The sequence below is a fragment of the Megalops cyprinoides genome, chromosome 23, assembly GCF_013368585.1.
Source record: "Megalops cyprinoides isolate fMegCyp1 chromosome 23, fMegCyp1.pri, whole genome shotgun sequence".
Lineage (NCBI taxonomy): Eukaryota > Metazoa > Chordata > Actinopteri > Elopiformes > Megalopidae > Megalops > Megalops cyprinoides.
The window spans coordinates 7,334,524-7,354,656 of NC_050605.1; the positions used below are offsets into that span (position 1 = coordinate 7,334,524).

General features: G+C 44.7%; 1 protein-coding gene across 1 annotated transcript in view; it reads right to left on the reverse strand.

Moving 5' to 3' along the window:
- The window catches only part of pcloa (piccolo presynaptic cytomatrix protein a), an 87,535-nt gene that overhangs the window by 45,688 nt on the left and 21,714 nt on the right, over positions 1–20,133 (reverse strand). The window contains exons 4-6 of the mRNA XM_036518419.1: positions 9,168–9,602; positions 3,795–8,853; positions 1,552–3,386 (exon numbers count right to left, since the gene is read on the reverse strand). Of these exons, the coding sequence (XP_036374312.1) occupies positions 1,552–3,386; positions 3,795–8,853; positions 9,168–9,602 (7,329 nt within the window). The remainder of the gene's footprint in view (positions 1–1,551; positions 3,387–3,794; positions 8,854–9,167; positions 9,603–20,133) is intronic.

Here is a 20,133-nt window from a genome sequence, read left to right on the forward strand (position 1 = left end):
TCAGCACTTTACACAAGAAACCCAATATATTAAGCATAACTATGATGTTCATTTTTTTACAAGACTCTAGAGAGGAATAAAAACAAGTCAGCACAATTCCCTTCCAGAGCATAATTTGCTAACAAGCCAATATTCCTGAAATACAGCACTACACAGAGTGGATAGCAGTATGTTGAAACTTGCACACATTCATAGAAAGGTCAACAAGAAAACTCAAACCCAGACAGGACAAAAGCCATGTGAATGGACTTGAATGGCATTACATACTGACCTCTGGAGGGATGGGAGACAAGTGAATTGTTATTCAAAATGAACTAGAATGAAACATAATTTAAATTGAGAAATTATGAAACAAAGTGCTTTTTCAAAACAATTTCCCAACTCTGATTCATATCATGCTACCTCACAAAAGGAGAAAAGCAAAGCAACAAAAACACCATGGATGACTTTTTTTTTTGAAAAGTCAAAACAAGACAAAACTGTTAAAGCCTAAATATATGGAAATGAAAAGCTCTCTTTAATTAACCACGCCAAAAGTAATCCTTGTCCCCAATTTTCCTCGTGATCAATTTATGATAATACGATGAAGTGAACATGCAAATTGTCAATTATGTAAAACCCTGCAGAGTGAGAAGCTGGAAATAGTTGCTGTTGCATTTCCCACTGTGGGCACATTAACTTCCTGCATACAGGCACAAACTTCCTTCCTACAGGCACAATACATCCTCCACAAGATGCATAAGGATCCCACTTTTGATCACAATCATAAAGTCATAATATAATAATATTTCCATACAGTAAACTCTCATGGAGTGCATATGAGTATGGAATTTTGTCTTAACTTCTACAACTTTACATTATAAATTTTCTCTCTGTCTTTCTTTTTTTAAATTCCAGCTTAGCATAAGATGACTCTGAACAGCTATTTTGTCCTGAGGGATGCTTGTGCAAACTAAGAATCAAATCTGAGTGCTGTGTTTGCGCTGGGAAAGTTACACCTTCACAAGAACATCTCTGTATATGTATTCAGTCTGGCAAGCCAGAAGGGAGGTAGGCGAGGTAGGCGTGATATTAAAATTAGACTCACCACAGACAGAGAAGGCTTCATTCACAGCAGCACAAAAGTGAATTAATGTAGGAATAACACTCCACCCCCCCATTTCTACTTTGTTTTGATGAAATAGTATTTTTCCAGAACAGTAGGTGGAAACTCTATACTCATCCTAATTCTGTATTTATTTAATTCTAGTGATATTATGCTTGTCCCAAAAATATGTCCATATACCATTTTTAGCATGATGTTCAATATTTTGCTACAGAAGTAAGCAGTATTGTTGCATACTAGTAAGGTGCAGGACTTGTTACCCAAAGGTTTCTGGTTTGATTCCCTAATGGGGCACTGCTGTTGTACCCTTGGGCAAAGTATTTAACCTGAATTGCCACAGTAACTATCTACCTACTGTATATAAATGGATATTATATAAACGTATAAGCTATACAAGTTGCTCTGGATGAGAGTGTTTGCTAAGGAGAAAATGGAAATATACTTACTGAGTACCCATCTGAATACTGGAAATTTGACGCTGCCCTCTCCTCTGATGTAGGACTCAGTGGCTTCGGATCGGACATGGACCGCTGCATGGCCTTCAGTGTCCGTGGGCTTGTGGGAGCAGCCTTGGATGATTCTGTGGCTAGTATTTTCTGCGGGCTCATGTCGCTGACAGATTTCTCATATGGAACAAACTCTAAGGATTTGCTTGGGGATATGGGTGATATGGGCGAGTAGAGCACTTTGGGGGACTTCGGAGGGGATCGGGCTACTTGGAGAGTGGAGTCTGCCTTCAGATGTGTGGTGTATCCTATCTCTAAGGGAGTCGGCCTCCTCTTGTCTTTCTGGGGAGATGTCCTCCCAGAGCCTGTGTCTGTCTGGCAGGTGATGGCACCTCCCCTGTACGTTTTCTCTGGTGAGGAGATTTCCACCTTGGTGTCCATCTGGGCCCTTACTGATGGCCTTTTGATTGTCCCAGAATGGTCCGTTTGGACAGAGATCTCAGCCACGGTCTGGATGGCAATGCTGGACACCTTGGAGCCCTGCTTGCTGGAGCGCGACTTGCGCCTGCTCCTGGTTGGGATGTCCCACTCTTCCTGATCCTCGTCGTCTGTCTGGACACTAGAGTCAACGCTCCTCTTGTTCCGCTTCTTCTTTCCTGTGCTTGCCCTGTCTACTCCATCCTCATCGTCGGTCTGCACCCCGCTCTCCGTTATCTTCCTGTTGGACAAGTCTGTGCCTTGCTCGTCATACTGCCCAGGTACCCTAGAAACAAGCTCTTGCCCTTCAGTCTCTTTAAGCGCTGTTTCAGAGCCTGGCAGACTTGGTATGTACTGAGCCACGCCTTCAGTGGGCACCGTGTACCAGGTTGCGTTCTGTGGAAGCTCGAGGCCAGCAACCGTGGACGGTGCCGCACTCTCATCCTGTACTGGCCAGTACTGGCCACCCTCCCCCCCAGGATACTGTGTGTCCAGTAGGACCTGCTCAGAACTTGTCGCCGGATCATACGGGTACAACTGCCTCAGTTTCTGCTCCTCCAGCTGCTGCTGCAGTTGCTGCTGGAGCTGCTGGATCTGCTCCAGCTGGAGCTGCTGCTGGGCGTATGTCTCCTGCTGCATCATCAGGTGAGCCTGCCTCTCCTCCTCCTGCTGGAAGAGCAGCTGGTGCTTCATGGTCTGCAGCTCCTCCAGCTCCTTTTGGACAATGAGCTGCTCCTGCTCACGGAACCTCTGGATCTCCTGGCGCTCCCACTCCAGCTCCTCGGCCAGCCGCAGCTGCTTCATCTTCTCCAGCTCCAGGAACTCGCGCTCCATCTGGTACTGCTGCGTGCTCTCGTCTGAGCCAGGGATCATGGGAGAGGCCAGGGCCTCCAGCGACGCCGCAATCGCCTCCAGCGACGCATCCGTGTACGTGTCGGGGACGGTCGTCACTGTGGCGGAGATGTCGGTGAACGCTGTGGATAGCCCCTCCTTTGACACACCTGTTTCCAGGTTGATGGGCACCTGTTGATCTGCAGCTGCAGTAGTTAAGAAACTGTACGACCTTGGGAGGGGCTGGTCTTGCAAACTTGAGAGAGAGGGCATGGTGTCGCTGGTGTGCATTCCTGACAAGGTGTTGTATGTCGTACTAAATATTGATCCAGGCTGGGTGGTGATAGCATATGTGGATGGAACAGGTGCAGCCACTGAAGAATAAACAACTCCATTCGAGGATCTCAACACACTGCTTGTACCAAAGTGTGTCCCCACGGCAGGAGTTATTCTGGCTTGAGAAAACTGAGGAATGGTCACTGCAGAATACGCTCCTGTGACCTTACTTGAGTAGTCCACAATTTCACCTGCAATCATAGGTTCATAAGTATCTCAGTTGTTAAAAAAACAATGCACTGTGTTCAACTGTAGATGGAAAGTCATGCATTTCCAGACGAAGGAGAGCAAAAACAAAAACCATGCACAAAATCTCCAGTTCTGACTGATTAGCACCATGCAAATCCAAAACATGCAGGGCATGCATTTGTGCGTGAAAGAAAAAAAAGGAGTAAAAAAGAAATCAAAAATTATGTGGATGTAAACACAAAAAGAATTGTGCCAAAATGCAAAACATACATAAAAATGAATAAAAGCAAAAAAAAAAAAAAAAAACAAAAACAAATACAAAACAGAAAAAAGGAATCAACCAGGAATAAGCGGAGGCAATTGAAACAGATATTTCAATGACAGATCTGTCGCCATGTCATCATACTGACCTGCAGATATTTTCCCAGATGTCAAGTCTACTGCACCCTCTGTAGCTCCATTCTCATAATAACTATTTTTGCTTTTATAGAAGAACAGCCCAGCCTCTGCTAAGTTCGTATCAGACATAGAGGATTTCATTCCACCAAAACCTCTCATGCCATTGGGTCCTGAGCGGCTGTATTGATAGTGATCGTCTCTGTAGCCAAAGCGGTCCTCCGGCAGTGTTGTTGCTGGCTGCTGTGTTGTGCAGCTCCCAGCAAAAGGAAGCCTGTACACCACGTCGCAGCAAACTGCTCTTCTGCCGGCTGTAAGATCCACAGGTTTGCCATCATCTTCTATAACGGTGGTGACCACCGCTGAAGTAGACCCATCAACAGCAACCATAGTCTGGACTGGCTTTGTTGTGGTCAAGTCCACAGCGCCCGTTAGCCCTACCTCAATGCATGCTGGGATACTGGTGCCATTGGTAATGCTGGCTGGAGCAACTGTTACAGGAGGCCTTGAGGTTTCTGCACTGGTAATGGCTCCAAAGGATAGATTAATGGGGGCTTCTGCACTAAAGTCTGATGTGGGTCGTGAATCAATGGGTCGATATATTATCTGGGAAACAGGCTCAAATGACTTGGATGTTGTGAGTTGTAGAGGCATTGATGTAGTGTGACCTAGGTCCAGAGGTCTGTCACCTGCACCGCTAATGGAAGCTATGGTGGCTGTGCAGGTGACAATGGTTATGCCATCAGAGACAAACGATAAAGTAGAGGCCGGTGCAGCCTCTGTGCTTAGGTTCACAACAGCTGACTGCACAGCACTTGTCTGCCGCACACCACTGTCGCTTGAGACAGGCTGGCTTCTTGATTCTGGAGTTGATAAATCCAACCCCTTTACATCCATATCAGCGTTGACCTTCAAAGTACGGAGGTCAACAATATCCCCAGGATAGTACACCTTGCCATTCTCTTGTGGCTTTGGTTGTGCTATGGGAGTCTCTTGGGGAGCAGTGGTGGTAGTAGTGGCTGTTCTCGGTGCAGGCACTGGGGGCGCTGCAGGTATCCTTTCACGGACAACTGACACTGTAGTCCTTTGGACCTCTGTAGTCACCTGGGCTACAAGGTTGGGCAAAGTTACAACAGGCTGTGCTGTGGTTGAAATCGAAGAGTACACATGACTCATGCTGGAAGTGACCATCTCGGTACCCTGTATTTCCTGACTCTCTATCGACTTTGTATAATGGGTATATGCAATTGGGACAGCAGCTGTTGCTTGTGGTAGCTGCCTTGATGGGGATCCTGAAGCTGGACTGGTGGGAGCTTGTGTTGTAATGCCTTCAACAGGTGTACTCGGCTCTGATGGTAATGTGATGACAACATATGTCTCATGTAAAGAGTTCCCATACCTCGGGGATGAAGGTGACTTAGGTGATGTTGCACTTCCTTTGTACTCAACTGGGGCACTCAGATTCAAAGTCATAGCAGTGGTGCTAGGTGGGGCAGTGGGTCTTGGTTGCATCATTGACACTGCTTGACTAGCTGGCTGGGCTACTGTAGGTTTTGGAGCCACGGGAGGTTTAACACTTTCCCCTGGCTTATGACTGAACATTAATCCTGCTGGGATGGACGCAGGCTTTGGCGGTACAGGTGGGGGAACGTGTGGTTTGTAAGTAGGGGTCACTGAGCCCTTTACTGCTGTGCCAGGACCTGCCGTCGTTATTGTTGCTTGTGCCATTGTTACAGCTGTTGACACTGGCACTGATATGGGTGACATGCTGATGGGAGGCTTTTTAGGGTAAACAGCTGGCTTAGGCAGGGTGGGGGGAGGCAGTGGCGGAGGTGGTGGAGGAGGTGGGGGAGGTGGCATGGCGACGGGTACGTCTGCCTTTTCCTGAGATGAGCCTCTGAGCAGGACTGGTTTGGGGGGTACGGGGGGTGCGGAAGTTAGAGGTTGAGTTGTCGAGACAGTGGCAGGAGCAATGCTTGATACTATGCTAGGAACAGCAGGAGTATAATGAGGTACAGTAGGTAGAGCTGAAACACTTGCAACAGCAGCATGTGTAAGGCTAGAAGTTTCAACTACACTGCTGGCCACTGTATGTTGTGATGCCTGGGCAACTGCAGTAAAATCCACAGGCTGCATGTCAGTGGGCAAAACAGCTGGAGTAGCTGAGATAGCCTCTGGAACAGCAGGAATGGCAGGGACTGAAGGTCTTGGTAGACTAAGATCCTCTACCTCGGACACAGGTTGTACAGCCTGAGAGGGTGCTGATGTCATGTCCAGTGGGGTGTTCACCAAAGGAGAAACAGAAGGGACTGGCAATGGCGGTGGAGGTGGAAGTGGAGGGGGTGGGGCTGCTGGAGTTTGACTTATAGGAGCTTCAGTGGGAAATGGAGAGGGGACAGGAGCCGGAACAGGAGCTGAAACTGGTGTGGGAACAGGAGCTGAAACTGCCTCTTGAATTGGAGCTGGGGCTGGAACTGGAGGTGGAGGTGGTGGTGGAACTGAGGCTGGTCCTGCAGTTGGAACTGGAGCTTGAGTGATTCCTGGCTGTGGGACAGCCCTCTGCTCTGAATCAGCAACAGTGGCTGTTGTTACTGGTGTAGGTGCAACAGTGGTGACTGGTGCTTGCTCATCTTTCGTTACGGCCTTTTCAGCCTCTGGAATGTCTGATGACTTAACCTTCTCCTGCATTGGAGCCACAATGTCCTCTTCTTCGACATCTTCCTCCCCAGAGGAGCACTGCGTTATTTTCAGGTCTGGTATGGGATAGAGTGCCCTGCTGGGGGAGATGTCTGAAGAAACAGTTGCATCAGGCATCTGATCAATAACAGGAGCTACAGACGTCACAGGTTCTCCTTGAGTGTCTTCCACGGCCCCTCCAGATGGAACTACAACCACCTCAGGAGAGTCTCGTACCTCAGGAGTTGGCTGGGTTGGGCTTGTTCCAGGTGTAAGAATAACTCTTTGTCGCTTCATTAGTTCCTCGTATGCTGCCTCAGCATCCAGCAATGGCTTTCCATCCTTTCCTGTGGGAGCCGTGTCACTTGTGGGAATATTCACGTAGGTAGGCTTGCTAACGATAACTGTCTCATGCTGTGGTAGTGGTGTTGTCTTAACTGGCTGCGTTTGCTGCAGTTCCTGTTCTTTCAACATCAGCTCCTTCTTTTTCTGCATCATGTCTTCATACACCTCATCTGGCGATCTCAGTTTTTTCACTGGTTCCTGCACTGGGATTTTGCTTGATTCCTGCTGCTGACCCACACTGGTGTCTTCAACCAGTGATTCATAAATGTAGTCTTCAATTAGCATGCCACCGTAGAGTGGCTCTTTCTCAGGCAGCGCCTCTGTCCCCCTCTTATCTTGGGTTCCTTTAGCTTTGTGCATCATCTCCTCATAAACCTCATCTGCGCTTTTTAGGGATTTATCTGTGACGTCTTTGGTTATTTCTGTACGCTGCTCCTCAGTTGGGGAGTACAGCGAGACAGACGTTGGCAGCTGGTAAACTTTCTGAACAGCGAGGATCTTCTCCGGGTGGATCTCGAAACCCTCTGGTTCAGACTCGATGCTTGGGGAGTACTCGGAGCAGGATGATTTATGGAGCTCCTCCATCTCCGCTGCTTGCCGCAGCTCCTCTGTTGGGGAGGCATCTTCGATGGGGGACAGGTTGCTCGGTGGTGTTTTGGGATGCTCACGTCTCCTCTGCGCTCGCAGCTCCTCTTTGTCTTTCTTAGATTTCTTGCTGGAGCTCCTCTTCCCTTGCTGCTGATCCACCTCCCGCTGCTTTTCCTGTTCCCTGAGAAGTTCCTCTTCCTCTCGCATCTCCTCCTCTTCAGAGGAGTCCTCAATGGTCGGGAGCACCTGACCGTGCTGTCTGTGCCTGGCCTTGCGGTGCTGCTTGCCCTCCCCGCTCATCCTCTTGTGGCTCGGACTGCTGTCGCTGTCCTCGTCGAGGGAGGACACTGAAGTGGGGGACGTTCCAGGGGTAAAGCTGGATGCGTGCAGGCTGGACGACCCCTCGCCTCTCGACTTGTCCTCTGGCGAATCCGTGAGGCTCTCCATTTCGAGTTCCCCCTCTTCGCTGCCCTGTGGTGCTCCTCCATTGTATGGGGAGGCTGTGGTGTTATTTAGCTCAATAGTTTTGAACCGTCTGAGGCCCCCGCCGCTCTCAGCCGATGTTTCCTCCCCCTCTTGGCTCTTTGTTTCTCTCTTTTTAGAGTCTGGGCTGTCCTCGCACACTTGCTCCTCACTCTCTTGCCATGAATGCCGCCTTGTGGGCTCGGTCTCGTGGCCCACGCTGCTTTTCTTGAGGAGCCGCTTGGTTTTGCCAGATACACTCTTCCCCTTGCCTTTCCTCTCCTCTTGCTCTCGTTTCTGCTCCTCGTCCCGTATCTGTTTCCGGATGTAGTTGTCCTCATCCTCAGACGCATCCTCATCGGCACTCATCTCCATGATCTGCTTACGGATGAACTCCTCCTCGTCTCCGGAGCCCGGGCTCTCCAGCTTGTACTCCTCGCTGCTGGACGACGCGGCGCTGATTTTCCTCCTCCTCTGCATGAGAGGCGAGGGTTCACTCTCACTGCTGTCCTCCACGGAGTCCTGCCGCTGCCTCCTGCCTGGGGTTGGCTCTGGTAGGACGTGTAACTTTTTGCGCTCTTTCCTAGGGGCTGTATCGGCAGTGGTGTCTTTTGCTATAGATTCACCCTCCCTTTGGGGTTCCTCAGGCCTCTCCTCCTCAGAGCTGAAAGATTCCGGCGATATTGGCAGCGTTTTTGGCCTGAGTCTGTCCTTCTTCTGGTCTTGAAGTTTGCGTGCATCTTCCCCCTCGACTGTGCTTGACTGAGCTTCCAATATGGAAAGCACTGTGCTTTCTAACTTGGCTAAATCTGATGGACTGGTGGGACTGGTTTCTGGAGCAGCTGCATCCTTTTGGACAGGTTCCTTCAACAGCTCCTTCTGGCTGCTTGGAATGGCTGTAGGAATCTCGCCCGCTGAACCTGAGATGCCCTCTGATGAGTATGCTGTGTCACCCAGGCCCTGGGGAGCACCTGAAGTGTCTGTTTTCTCTTCCGCTTTCTCCTGTGAAATAAAGTACAACACACTAGTATACACTGGAGCAGTAATAACATATCTTTTCATTGCGCCTGTATGTGTTCAAAGTTACAGGGAGTAGCCTATTATAACGTACACAACAATACAACATTTTATAAAGTTGGAAATTTTGAAGTATAATTTAGAATGGACTTCAGATAGAAGATCACCCAAAATATATTGTATAACTATATTGTCTGTCACTGTGATTTAGAAAAATATTTTGTCCTAATGTGCATGTATACAGTATAGCTACTAAGGTCATAAAGACATTCAGTGGCCACTCTCAGAGGAAGTACTACCTTCATAGTTTCTTTCTCCGGTCTCTTTTTGTCCTCCACTGCCATGACATCGACTTTCTTTGCTTCCTCTGTCCTCTTCCCCTCCTGGGCCGCGTCCTCAGGTTTCTGGAGGGGTGTCTGATCGATTGTGGTCATCCGTTGCAGTCCTTTCCCAGGAGGAGAGGTGGCAGGCTTAGGAGCCGCGGCAGATTCGGGAGCGGGAGAGGCAGCAGCAGGCAGCTCTGCCTTTGCTGTCTTTTCTTGATCGGGTGCAGGTTCCTGTGCAGCCGGCGTGGCCGTTGGCTGTTTTGCAGGGGAGGCCTGACTCTTGGGGGCAGCGGGAGGCTGGCTCGCTGGTTTCGATGGAGCAGGCGTTGGCAGTGGCATTCGACCCATGTCTCCCAGCTGCCCGGAAAGAGCCCTTTGTGTCTGGCAGTTCAGGCAAAGCCACTCTTTCTGTAAAACACACAAAAAAAACAAGATACAAGAGATGTTCAGAGATTTTATAGATTCAGACTGCCTCATATAAAATCTTGATATAGAGATGGATGACATGATGATTAGTCATTAATAAATTAATTTCAAACTCAATTAATTAATAAACACACAAGTACCAGTATAGCTTCTTGACATCTATAGGGTTTGACCGGTTTTATGCTAATTACGAATATGAGAAAACAACAATAAAAACACAAATATGTATAGCATTTGTATTTAACCTGCTAGAACTCTAGAACACAAAAGGTTGCTATATTATACAAATGGATCTTTGTGAAGGATGAATGCCTGGCTGTTAATCCATTCTGTTACCTATTTACCATGTTCCATTCTTAATTGGAAACATAAACTGTGTTTACCAAAGCAGCCATGCCATTTTTCAGTTTTCAGTTCACTTTGTGTTGGCCCAAGTTTGATTTAATTAAAAAAAAGCACAAAAACTCACAACGGTGGACCGCAACTTCTGTCACATAAAGGCTGAGTTAGTGAGTATTTAAAGCACAGATGTGTTTAATGGCACACCATTTCGGAAGTCAATCGCTGCTTTGTTTCAGGTCACAGGCTGAGGGAAATTAAAATGGAGGAAATCTGTTGGGGGAAAAGCAGCTCGAGTCTTTCCTTTAGAGAGAGACAGCCGCTGACACAATGCACTGTGACAACTCATCCACAGTCTACAACCTAGGGAGTCTTCTATCCTCTTTTCAGCACAGCAGAAGCAGATCCAAGCAATATTAGTGTCACAGTGATTGCCACAAATGGCTACTTAAGTGGTAGAGCTATAACCAGTCAGATATTTGGATGGGAGCTGTTAATTGTTTAAAAATAGTTAAAATACTCAACCTTGTTTACTCAACCTCACAATCAAAATGACACCACATAACCTCATCTATCCTAACCTTGCTTTTTTAACAACTGTAGATTGCACATAAAGTATATTCATGTTAGAAAACATTTACATAAAATATGGATTTGACTACAAAATATTTAGACAGTGTGCCAAAATAATACAGAACATGATATCACAGCTTTGTAAAAGGTCAGTTAGCATCTAAAATAATTATTTTCCCACAGAGAAGCTGGAAAATAAATTATACAAAGATTAAAAAATTATGAGTGAACACATTAATGCACAAATCCCTATTCTGTACTAATGGTGAAAGTTGCACCAACAGGCCTTTGGCACACTTGCACTTGTTCTTGAGGTTTTTTACAGAATTATTTTCCTGTTGCATGTAAAACACCATATTTAATCAGAAAGAGTACAGCATACTTAGATACAGTGAGATGTTAGGCCTCATACAGTTTCAACACATTCAACCATAAAGATAAAGAACTGAATGGTAGCAGTAATCAACAAAGAGCTTAAAATATACATCAGGACAGAATGCAAAAAGTCAGGGTGTTTCACAGTCAACGGAGCAGGAAAAGCCAGCTCACACGGTTAATAAACCCATTGCATTGTATAGCAACAAAACTGCTGCTTACTTTATAGGGTTTTTCCTAATTGTGTGATAAATGTAGTTCCATTTACTTTCTAGGCTGCCTGTCAGGAGACCTTTTTTATACAGCGCCACACAGGGCTGTCATACCAGCACACTCCAGAGAAGATGTTTAATATTGCAACTGTTCATGTCAGGCATCTCTGCAGTGCCTTTAGGATGTGTTCTGATTTTAATTTCATCCCCTTCTGCTGACTGCAAAGGGCTTGGCCTACCAGCAGAGACGGGATGAGCTGTTTGCCTCGAACGAGACTTGCACTCAGCAAGTGTGCTTTCCCTCTAAACCTCTCTCTCTCTTTCTCAGTCTCTCGCACACGATCACAGACAGGCACACACAATGGCCCTCATACAGATACACACACATGCACGTACACAGACCGACATGCACACGCATGCACACTTTGTCAAGACAAGGAGATGAATGCAGTCTCTTCGCCCCAGTGACAGAAATGAGTAATACTTCCTCAATCGCATATGTTGACTGGACCTTGTGATGTAAAAAACCATTGTACTCAGTTTTGCAGCAGAATTTATCTTAGATCCTGGCCTTCCCAAGAAACAGGAACCAAAGATAAAGCGTGGTCCCACCCTGTCATGATCATCTTTCTTTTCATGCTACGGTGCAAGAGGGGAGACAGACTCACACACACACATACACACACACACACACACACACAAACACTTTTCAAATCGCTTCATTTCTAGCCTAATGCCTTTTCACCACCCATCAATCTGCCCGCTGAATGTCATTCTATTATGAAATCAAAGAGGAGAGAGACAGAGAACGGTCTGCTTCAGTCTGTAGAAAGCATTTGCTGGAGTACAAGGGCACCTGTTACTCAAATGTTATCTGCCTCCGAAAGATCAATCCTGCTGGTTTTGTAGAAGGAATAAGAAGGCAATCATTTTTATGACCTCCGTATGGCAGTCTGGGAGAAGACACCCATGTCCAAGAAGGAGCTGTATTATTTCAAGCACAGATCTAAACAACAGGCTCACTGCCCAGTATGTTATGCAACATAAGAATAATTTTGTTTACATGTTTTTCCCCATTCCTTAGTACACTTTGCTGACAAAAAGTGCCTTTTTCTTCACTGCCAACAGGCAGGCTATCATGTCCTTATATGATAAGAAAGCTATCATATATGTCTAAAACTCTGCAGATGTGTGCGCTCGGTAGGAAGCTAACAAACCAGACATTCTGCAAGCCATTGAGGCACATGTCCAAAAAAGTATTTACCTTGCATTTGAAGTCCTGTACAATCAGCAATAATGGCTGATTTGGCACAACTCTGTTGCCTGCAAACAGCACCATTGGACACATTTGGCACTTTGAATCAGACTGCACCTCAGATGTACTCAGCTGTCTCAACCAGCCCTCAATCAGTGGTGAGATCTGTGCTGTGTGCTTAGTCACTCTCACAGCAGTCAGCTTCCAGACAGGAAGTCCAGCATCATTCACTAATTCCACATTCAGAGAGACCATCAGCTGCAAACTATGGAGACTTGAAACAGTGCTATGGTAATTATAAAATGGCCCCTTACAAAGGCAATATTGCTAATTTTAAACAAAGGACAAGACACCAATATTAATAAAATTAATTAACTAAAATTAATACAATGCAGCACATGGGGAAAATTGTATCATCAAGTCGCCGTTGCATTGAATGTTAAATGACAAACCTTGGTGGCATGACTTAGTGATATATCCCTGCGTAGGAAAACACTGAGGCAGTATGTTACACTGAAATCGTATTTCCCATCAAATATCTATGGAAGTGAACCATGCAGGAGTCTGTAAAGACAACACTCAGAATGATAGCGGAGACAGGCACGCGTTGTTCCCCAGAATGCGTCCGAACACAGTGACATTGCAGAATCTACGAGACAGAAACACACCGGAGCGCAGGGGAGCTTAATCGGTTCAGCTTGAGAACTGTGGCAGAAGAGAGAAAGAGATGGCCTCACTCACCAGCGCCGTGACACACGCAGTGGGAGTGGGTGTAGAATGTGGGCCGACCGCCTAGCCACGTCATTCCTCCCACTCTCGACAAAGACAGGGACACTTTTTACTGAATGGCTGTGAACTGATGGCCATCCGTGCGCAAGTTAAGCACTAAACAATTTCAATTTGAACAACAGGCCTGCCCATGCATGAGAGCTATGTCCAGGGTCTGAACAGCTGAGGGGGAAATTTATTTGATTTAGAGTGGAAAATATCTGACATCCCATTAATTTGAATACATAATGATTTTTGCCTATAGGAAAACATATATTTTCATCATATGCAATGATGATCTCACTGTTTTTGCTCCGTGTTTATGCTCCTCGGGGAAGCACTGATTAAATCAGATCCATTTCATATGGGAATGATAAATCACCATAATAATATTCATACCAGGCACAGTACATAGTAGGTGCGTAGATTAAATGGTAATTTAAATCCTATAATTTCATAAGAAGTGCAAGGGGCCAACATGACATCACTTTATTAAATTCTGTTTCTGTGTTTATTACAGTAAACTGTGCACAGCACATATATATATATATATCGTCATTGCCAGCTCATTGTAATATCTACATTGCTGCAGAAAATATGCAAAAAAAACCCTGAATCTATGCTCATGTGATTACAGTATTAATAAGCAGGTAATGATTACTGAAAGTCAGTATTTCTTTTCAAAATCTTTCTTAGACTTCAGTATTTCTTCAGTATTTTGTCACCAGACAGGTATCCATGCCTTACTGTGCGTTCAAGTGCACAGCTAATTTAAGGCAAAACGTGCTTTGCATTACTTCTCTCCCGGGCCGTTTTCCTGATCGCTGCCATCACAATGAACACCATCTGACAGAGCACGCAGAAAGGGCCCGATCTCAGTGTGTGCAAACTAGAGGAAAACCGACAAACCCAGTCCTCTGGAAAAGGCCTCTCTTTACAGCTGACAAACGCCGAGGAGCATCTGCATTAAGTCGCTGGGTACGGAGCGGAAGCGGGGAGAGCAACGTATCTGCACGAGCGCTCGGAGGCCCGGAGTTAGTCTGTGCGCACTTTGTCTGCCGAACCGAATAATGAATTTACGAAAGTGTTTCCTCTCTCGCACCGATTCTCAGTCCCTTCGGCTGCCACGGAATTCAGAGTATAGCATGATAAACCGAATAACCATTACACTTGTTAAAATGTGGCACGGTTAGAGATGAAGCGCATCGTGTGTATATTGAGTCGAGATCTGAGGCTCGTTATCTCCACAGAAAACAGCTGTGAGGCACTGTTTTAATACTGTTCTTCGATGTCAGTACAATCAAAAGGTTCGCATCAGCTCACAAATTTATGTGTATAATAGGCTGTGATGTTGTCCAGTGTTTTAGAAAAGGATACTCCTGACACTACAAATGTTCCATCAAATGAAATGCAAACCTCCGGCAGTATACAGGAGACTCTCGCCATTCAAGGGGGTATATGTTCTTGAGACCCCTGCTAATTGGGAAATTCATGAATATTATACCGTTTTGACAAATACCTATGCACAAAGAAGGATGTTCCCAATACAAAAGAAACTTAATGTAATGTGACAATGCAAGGCTTTGGATAAAAGCGTCTGCCAAATGAATAAATGTAAATGTAAATGCAATAAAAAAGGCATTAATATGTGTGTTAATGCATTGATGTAATAAACACATGATATCTGTCTCTGCATTTTCATGTGCTCACAGAAAACTTTTTTATTATTAACAAAAAGGATAGAACAGATGTGACATTATTTGCTTAATCAATTAGTTCTTGCATAATAACGTGCAAATTTTACATGGCTTTGAAGAACATGTGAATGCAAATGTGCACATTAATAAAATATGGTTGATTCCATAACAAGTGACTCCAGCACCAGTAATATCACAAGAGGGTCAATCGATCATCCACTTAATCAATCAACCAATAAATCAACAAGCTAATCAATCGATCAATCATATTTTATGCGATGTACTGTCCTACATAATCACATCTGTCACAGAGCGCTCTACAGGGAGCTATTTCCTGAGAGATAGATTGAGAGAGAAAGAAAGAGAGAGTGAGGGACAGAAAGAGAGAGAGAGACAGAGAGAGCAGGCATGCTAAGACATTCTCCTAGAGCATGTTGAAAGGGAGTCCCTCAGGCTCTCTCCTCTCCACACACACATGCACACACGCAATATACACTGACTGATGCTCCTTTGCAAGGTTAGCACCTACATCATCTGAGCACAAACATCATCTAATAATCAAGAAATCGTCTAACCCAATTAAGCAAAAAATTGGTGACATTTGGATTTAGTGGCAACAAAGAGGCCAAATTTACATAATTCAGAATTGTTTGTTATCTTCAAATCCAACCGCAGAATCCTGAGCAATTCATGGTACTCAGAGGACTATTCTGGATGAACCCTTACAGGTTTTATCTGCTGCATCTGCTATCTCCCCTGCTATCTCTGATAATTATGCACTTGAATAACATGTGTATATACACCCCTCCCCCATATATGGACTATATGTGTTAAGCAGGAGATATCACAGGAGATTTTCCAGCCCGTTTCACAGTCCCACTTAGTGAAATCTCAAACAGATCAAACTGCTGCATTAAGCGTACCTGTGCCTGATCTATTCCTGGCTCTCCATTGGACTGAAAAGAACCACACCTACTATTCCCCGCACAAGTCTGGCACGTAGCGCCAGGCCTAATGAGTCACCGCACTCCGCCTCATGCATATGCTAATCACGGGGGGGGGGGGGGGGGGGGGGGGGCGGTGTCATCGGCTTGTAGCAACGAGGCCAATCAGGCCGATTAATTACTAACCGCCGCTGAAAGTAGCGCGGCTCTCATTAGCCGCGAGCAAACATCAGTGCAGCCTTCCGATCTTGACAAAACGATGAAAGCTGCAGATGTTAGAAACGGTCAAAACACATTCACATTTTGAACAGCCAGCCCTTTTAACAGTTTTTTTTTATAGCCCAAGATTTTCACTAATATAGGACTGTATTTTTTAAGCAGTGGAAAAGGACAATGTGCCTCGGGCCCAAAAATAAATCACAAACCCTTCAAATGACACATGTTTCATTCACGTAATCACTACTGCCTCCACCTGAACTGCTATAATTATTCTTGTGCATCAATTTATAAGTACTGTAGCCTAGGGGGACAGAATAATGGTGTAAGATGTATAAGGGTGTCATGGTCTGATAGCAGGTCTTGATGGATTTCATTGATATCAGTGACCTGACTTCCCTGAGCACTCCTGCCTTCTCTGTCTGAATGCTAAAGTGAGAGAAACGTAAGCAGTCAGCTCATTCTCCCTTGCCTCACTCTACAACATTTCAGATCTAATGTCCCCACATTTCATTGGCGTTCAAGTTATGGGCGCCAGATGATCTAATGCAGAGTAATTGTTCTTGCCTTAATTACAATTCATGGCACCGCCTCCACAATTAATGGATGTCAGACATATATTAAGAATGCGTTACTTTAGAGTTTAAATATGTCCCCCATGTCTTGGACGTTAAAGTGAGCCATTGCAGAGAATACATTAACAACACGAGCAAAGCGATTAACATGCAAGTGTATAGTGAAACCCTGACCTCCTCTGAACTGGGACTGCAGGGTGGTGGAAAGGCAGAGAGAAATAACAACAAACCACAGACATGCACACACACTCGCATACTCACACACAAGGCGCACGTGCCCAAGCTATTCTTCCCCATCTTAATTATCCATTCTCAACACTCACCAGAACGGCTCCACGCAAAATGCAGGACGAAGGCCAAACGGAGCTGAATGGTACACGCCCACATTACAGGCTGAATTTGTGGTGCTGCTTCCATTACCAGAAACATTGCTCTGGACAGCTCACAGGCAGGGATACGCAGCTCAGAGATCTGCTGTGCTGTGCATGACGTCTCCCTTTCTGTTTCACTCCGCGTGCTTTGAACAACCATATCGAGGCTGCGCCCCCATGTTCTACTGCCTCTGGAGAATCTGTGACAACCGCTTTGCCCACTCGGAACTCTCTCACAGAGACAGCTCTGTGAATTATGTGAAGAAACACACAACTGCGAGGTGCACTGACAAAGTGCCATTTTAATTTCTCTCGGTTCTTTTCATTAGTGTGTGTTGCGTAGGGACCAGCAAACCACATGGTAACATAGTAACCACTGCCTTATCTCAGAGCAATTTTATTGCCTCTTGAGAGGCAGTTGTTTCCCTTCTCCGTAAGGAAAGAGAAGCACTTTAGCATTCAAGTGTGGATAGAAGGAAACAACATGGGTGGGAAAGGTTTCCATTTTTTAAAGGAAGAGCGCAAAATGAAATGCCTTTGTCCTTAAAACCTGACTGTATTTACTGACTTAAACTGTATTTAAGTGTTGTGTTTTTCTGACAAGATTTACTGTTAATAACAGCCACCAACTCATAATTTCATTTCAAAAAAGAAAAAAAAAAGATAACACATAATGTGTTATTCAGAGATAAGGACAAATATGTGTGTGACAACAGTGTTCTTATTGCCAGGTTATAAGCAAAAACTGTAATTTTCAAACACTTGTAAAGAGTGGTGTGCAGCAGCTCTGATGCACGTGTCATGAAATGGATTTGCAGGTAATTATTAGGCGCATATACAATAAGCAGCTAAAGCTGTGCTGAAAACCTATGCTGACATTAATGAAGGAGGATATCTCTCAGGTGAACTAACATATCTTTATGACTATTTAGGGTAATTTATTAGCTTTGCTACCTGGACTCACAATGCCTATGTCGTTTTCCATCATTCAGTTTACAGTGGCAAGTGGGAAGTGTTGTAACGGTGATCTGTCATGACAAGACCATTACTGTGGCAACACAAAATGGCATTTTATGTAAATTAAAGTTCTGTGTTTTCTAGACGAGGATATTCACCATGGAATTCTCTGCCAGTTGGACTCTATACTTACACTTTTCTTGGAATAAAACTAAGTGAGCTTGAATGTCATAAAAAAGTTTTCAAGGAGCAGTATTTCAAGTGGTGTGGTATTTTTTCTTCCAGACTTGCCACATTGAAACATATTGTTCCTGAACATAAGTTAATGAATTCATGCTTTACTCTCCACAACAGCTACAGTTATATAATCACAGCATAACAACTACCTGCAGCTACTTCATGGCGCACCACTGTTTGTAGAGGAAGACAATAGAAGTGATCAGCAGGAAGCTGTCATGAATTTCTTCCTTGTAACTTGTCCTGTCCCTTCCATGCCAACTGGGCCATTCAGGCTACACATTACATGACATTATTAACATTTAGCAGATGCTCTTATCCAGAGCAATTTACATAGCTTACAACCTTTTACACCTTACCTCTTTATACAGCTAGATATCAACTGAGGCAATTCTGGGTTAGGTACCTTGCTCAAGGGTACCAGTGGCCCAGCAGAGAATCAAACTGGTAACCTTTCGTATACAAGTCCTGCTCCTTGCCAGTATGCCACACTGCCTCCCCATATTTAAAACTGATGGTGTTTAATCACAAACAAATTTTTTGACTAATTACAGATCACTAACATCGAAATCCCTGAGTTTATACCCAAAACAGTAGTCTACTCTATTTTAAAAATCACAAAAAAGATGCAAGATTTATATTATTGTATTAATATTCATTTAGTTAGCCAAAGGAAAATTGTAAAAGAATGTGTTATCATTCCTCCCAGGGAACATCTTTTTATTATTCTCCGACACACAGACACAAAAACAGTCTATTGATTTTGGTCCAGAATTCCCCAGAGTGTGTGTTTGTTTCTCCTTTCTGAAATGAATTTGAACGATCTGCTTTAAAGTGGGTCAGAGATCAGCTCTGAAACACAATGCATTATCCGTGAATCAAAACGTCAGACCTGAAGCGCCAGATCATATTAGCCTCATTATTCAGCAAACTCTCCAAACAGTAGAAGGCCAGGCCCACAAGCAATGTAGTATCTGTAGCAGACATAATGAGTAGTAAAAAAAGGCTCTCACTATGGAGGGCAATGACTTCTCACAGTGCTGTAGTTTCATGAAAACAAACCTTTGGCAGTTAAAAATGTGCTGCTGTGTGTTTTGCCACGTTAAAACCTTACTGCCGCTGCCAGCTTTGAAATGTCAATGACCCAGGACACGGAATATCGACAATATCTTTATTCCACGAACTAATTAGAGCACCTCTGACAATACCAGCAAATAATGATAAATATTATTTGTTCAGCTCCTTTCCAATGCAGAAGGCACTGTACAGTGCAATGACACAAATTATGAATGCAAAGATAGAGCAAGGAATTACCACATACCTATTGCACAAATCGCTCATGAAAAACATTACTACACACCATGAAGAACTCTACTATATGCAGTTAAAATTTCAGCACACCCTAGTACACACGCACAGGAATTCATACCATGTTGGACAAATTCAAGAACTCAGGTGTCCTGAATTGTATATATGCAATGATTAAGTTATAACATTAGTGGTAGCATATAGTATAAAAATTAAGATAAAATCAAGGTGGTAATTAGAAAAGAATAACTGCTCAGAGCCTACTCCTGTGCATATGTCTTTCTGCAAGCCTTCAGATTTGGACAACAAGTTCTGGAGGACGATTACAGACACACTGCACTTCCAACAGATGGGAAGGCTATGCCTCAACGTTTGCGAAGATGAAAAATCCCAGATTTCACAGCCCTGGCTAAATATAGCCCTGTCTCTCACCTCCTTTGACAACTTTTCTTTTCCAAAAAAAACAAAAAACTGAAGGTTGGTTTAGGAAGGAAGGCATAGATTATTCTACTGCTTGTGACAAAACCCACATCAGATCAAATGTCCATACATGAAATCAATGCTGACTATGCAAATCTATTTCATACCCACAATGGATTGACATTTTTGCATAAAATTGACCATGCTGCTAATGCATCCCAAATACCAAGAAGGTAGGCATTGAAATCAGCCAGGCTGATTTTTTT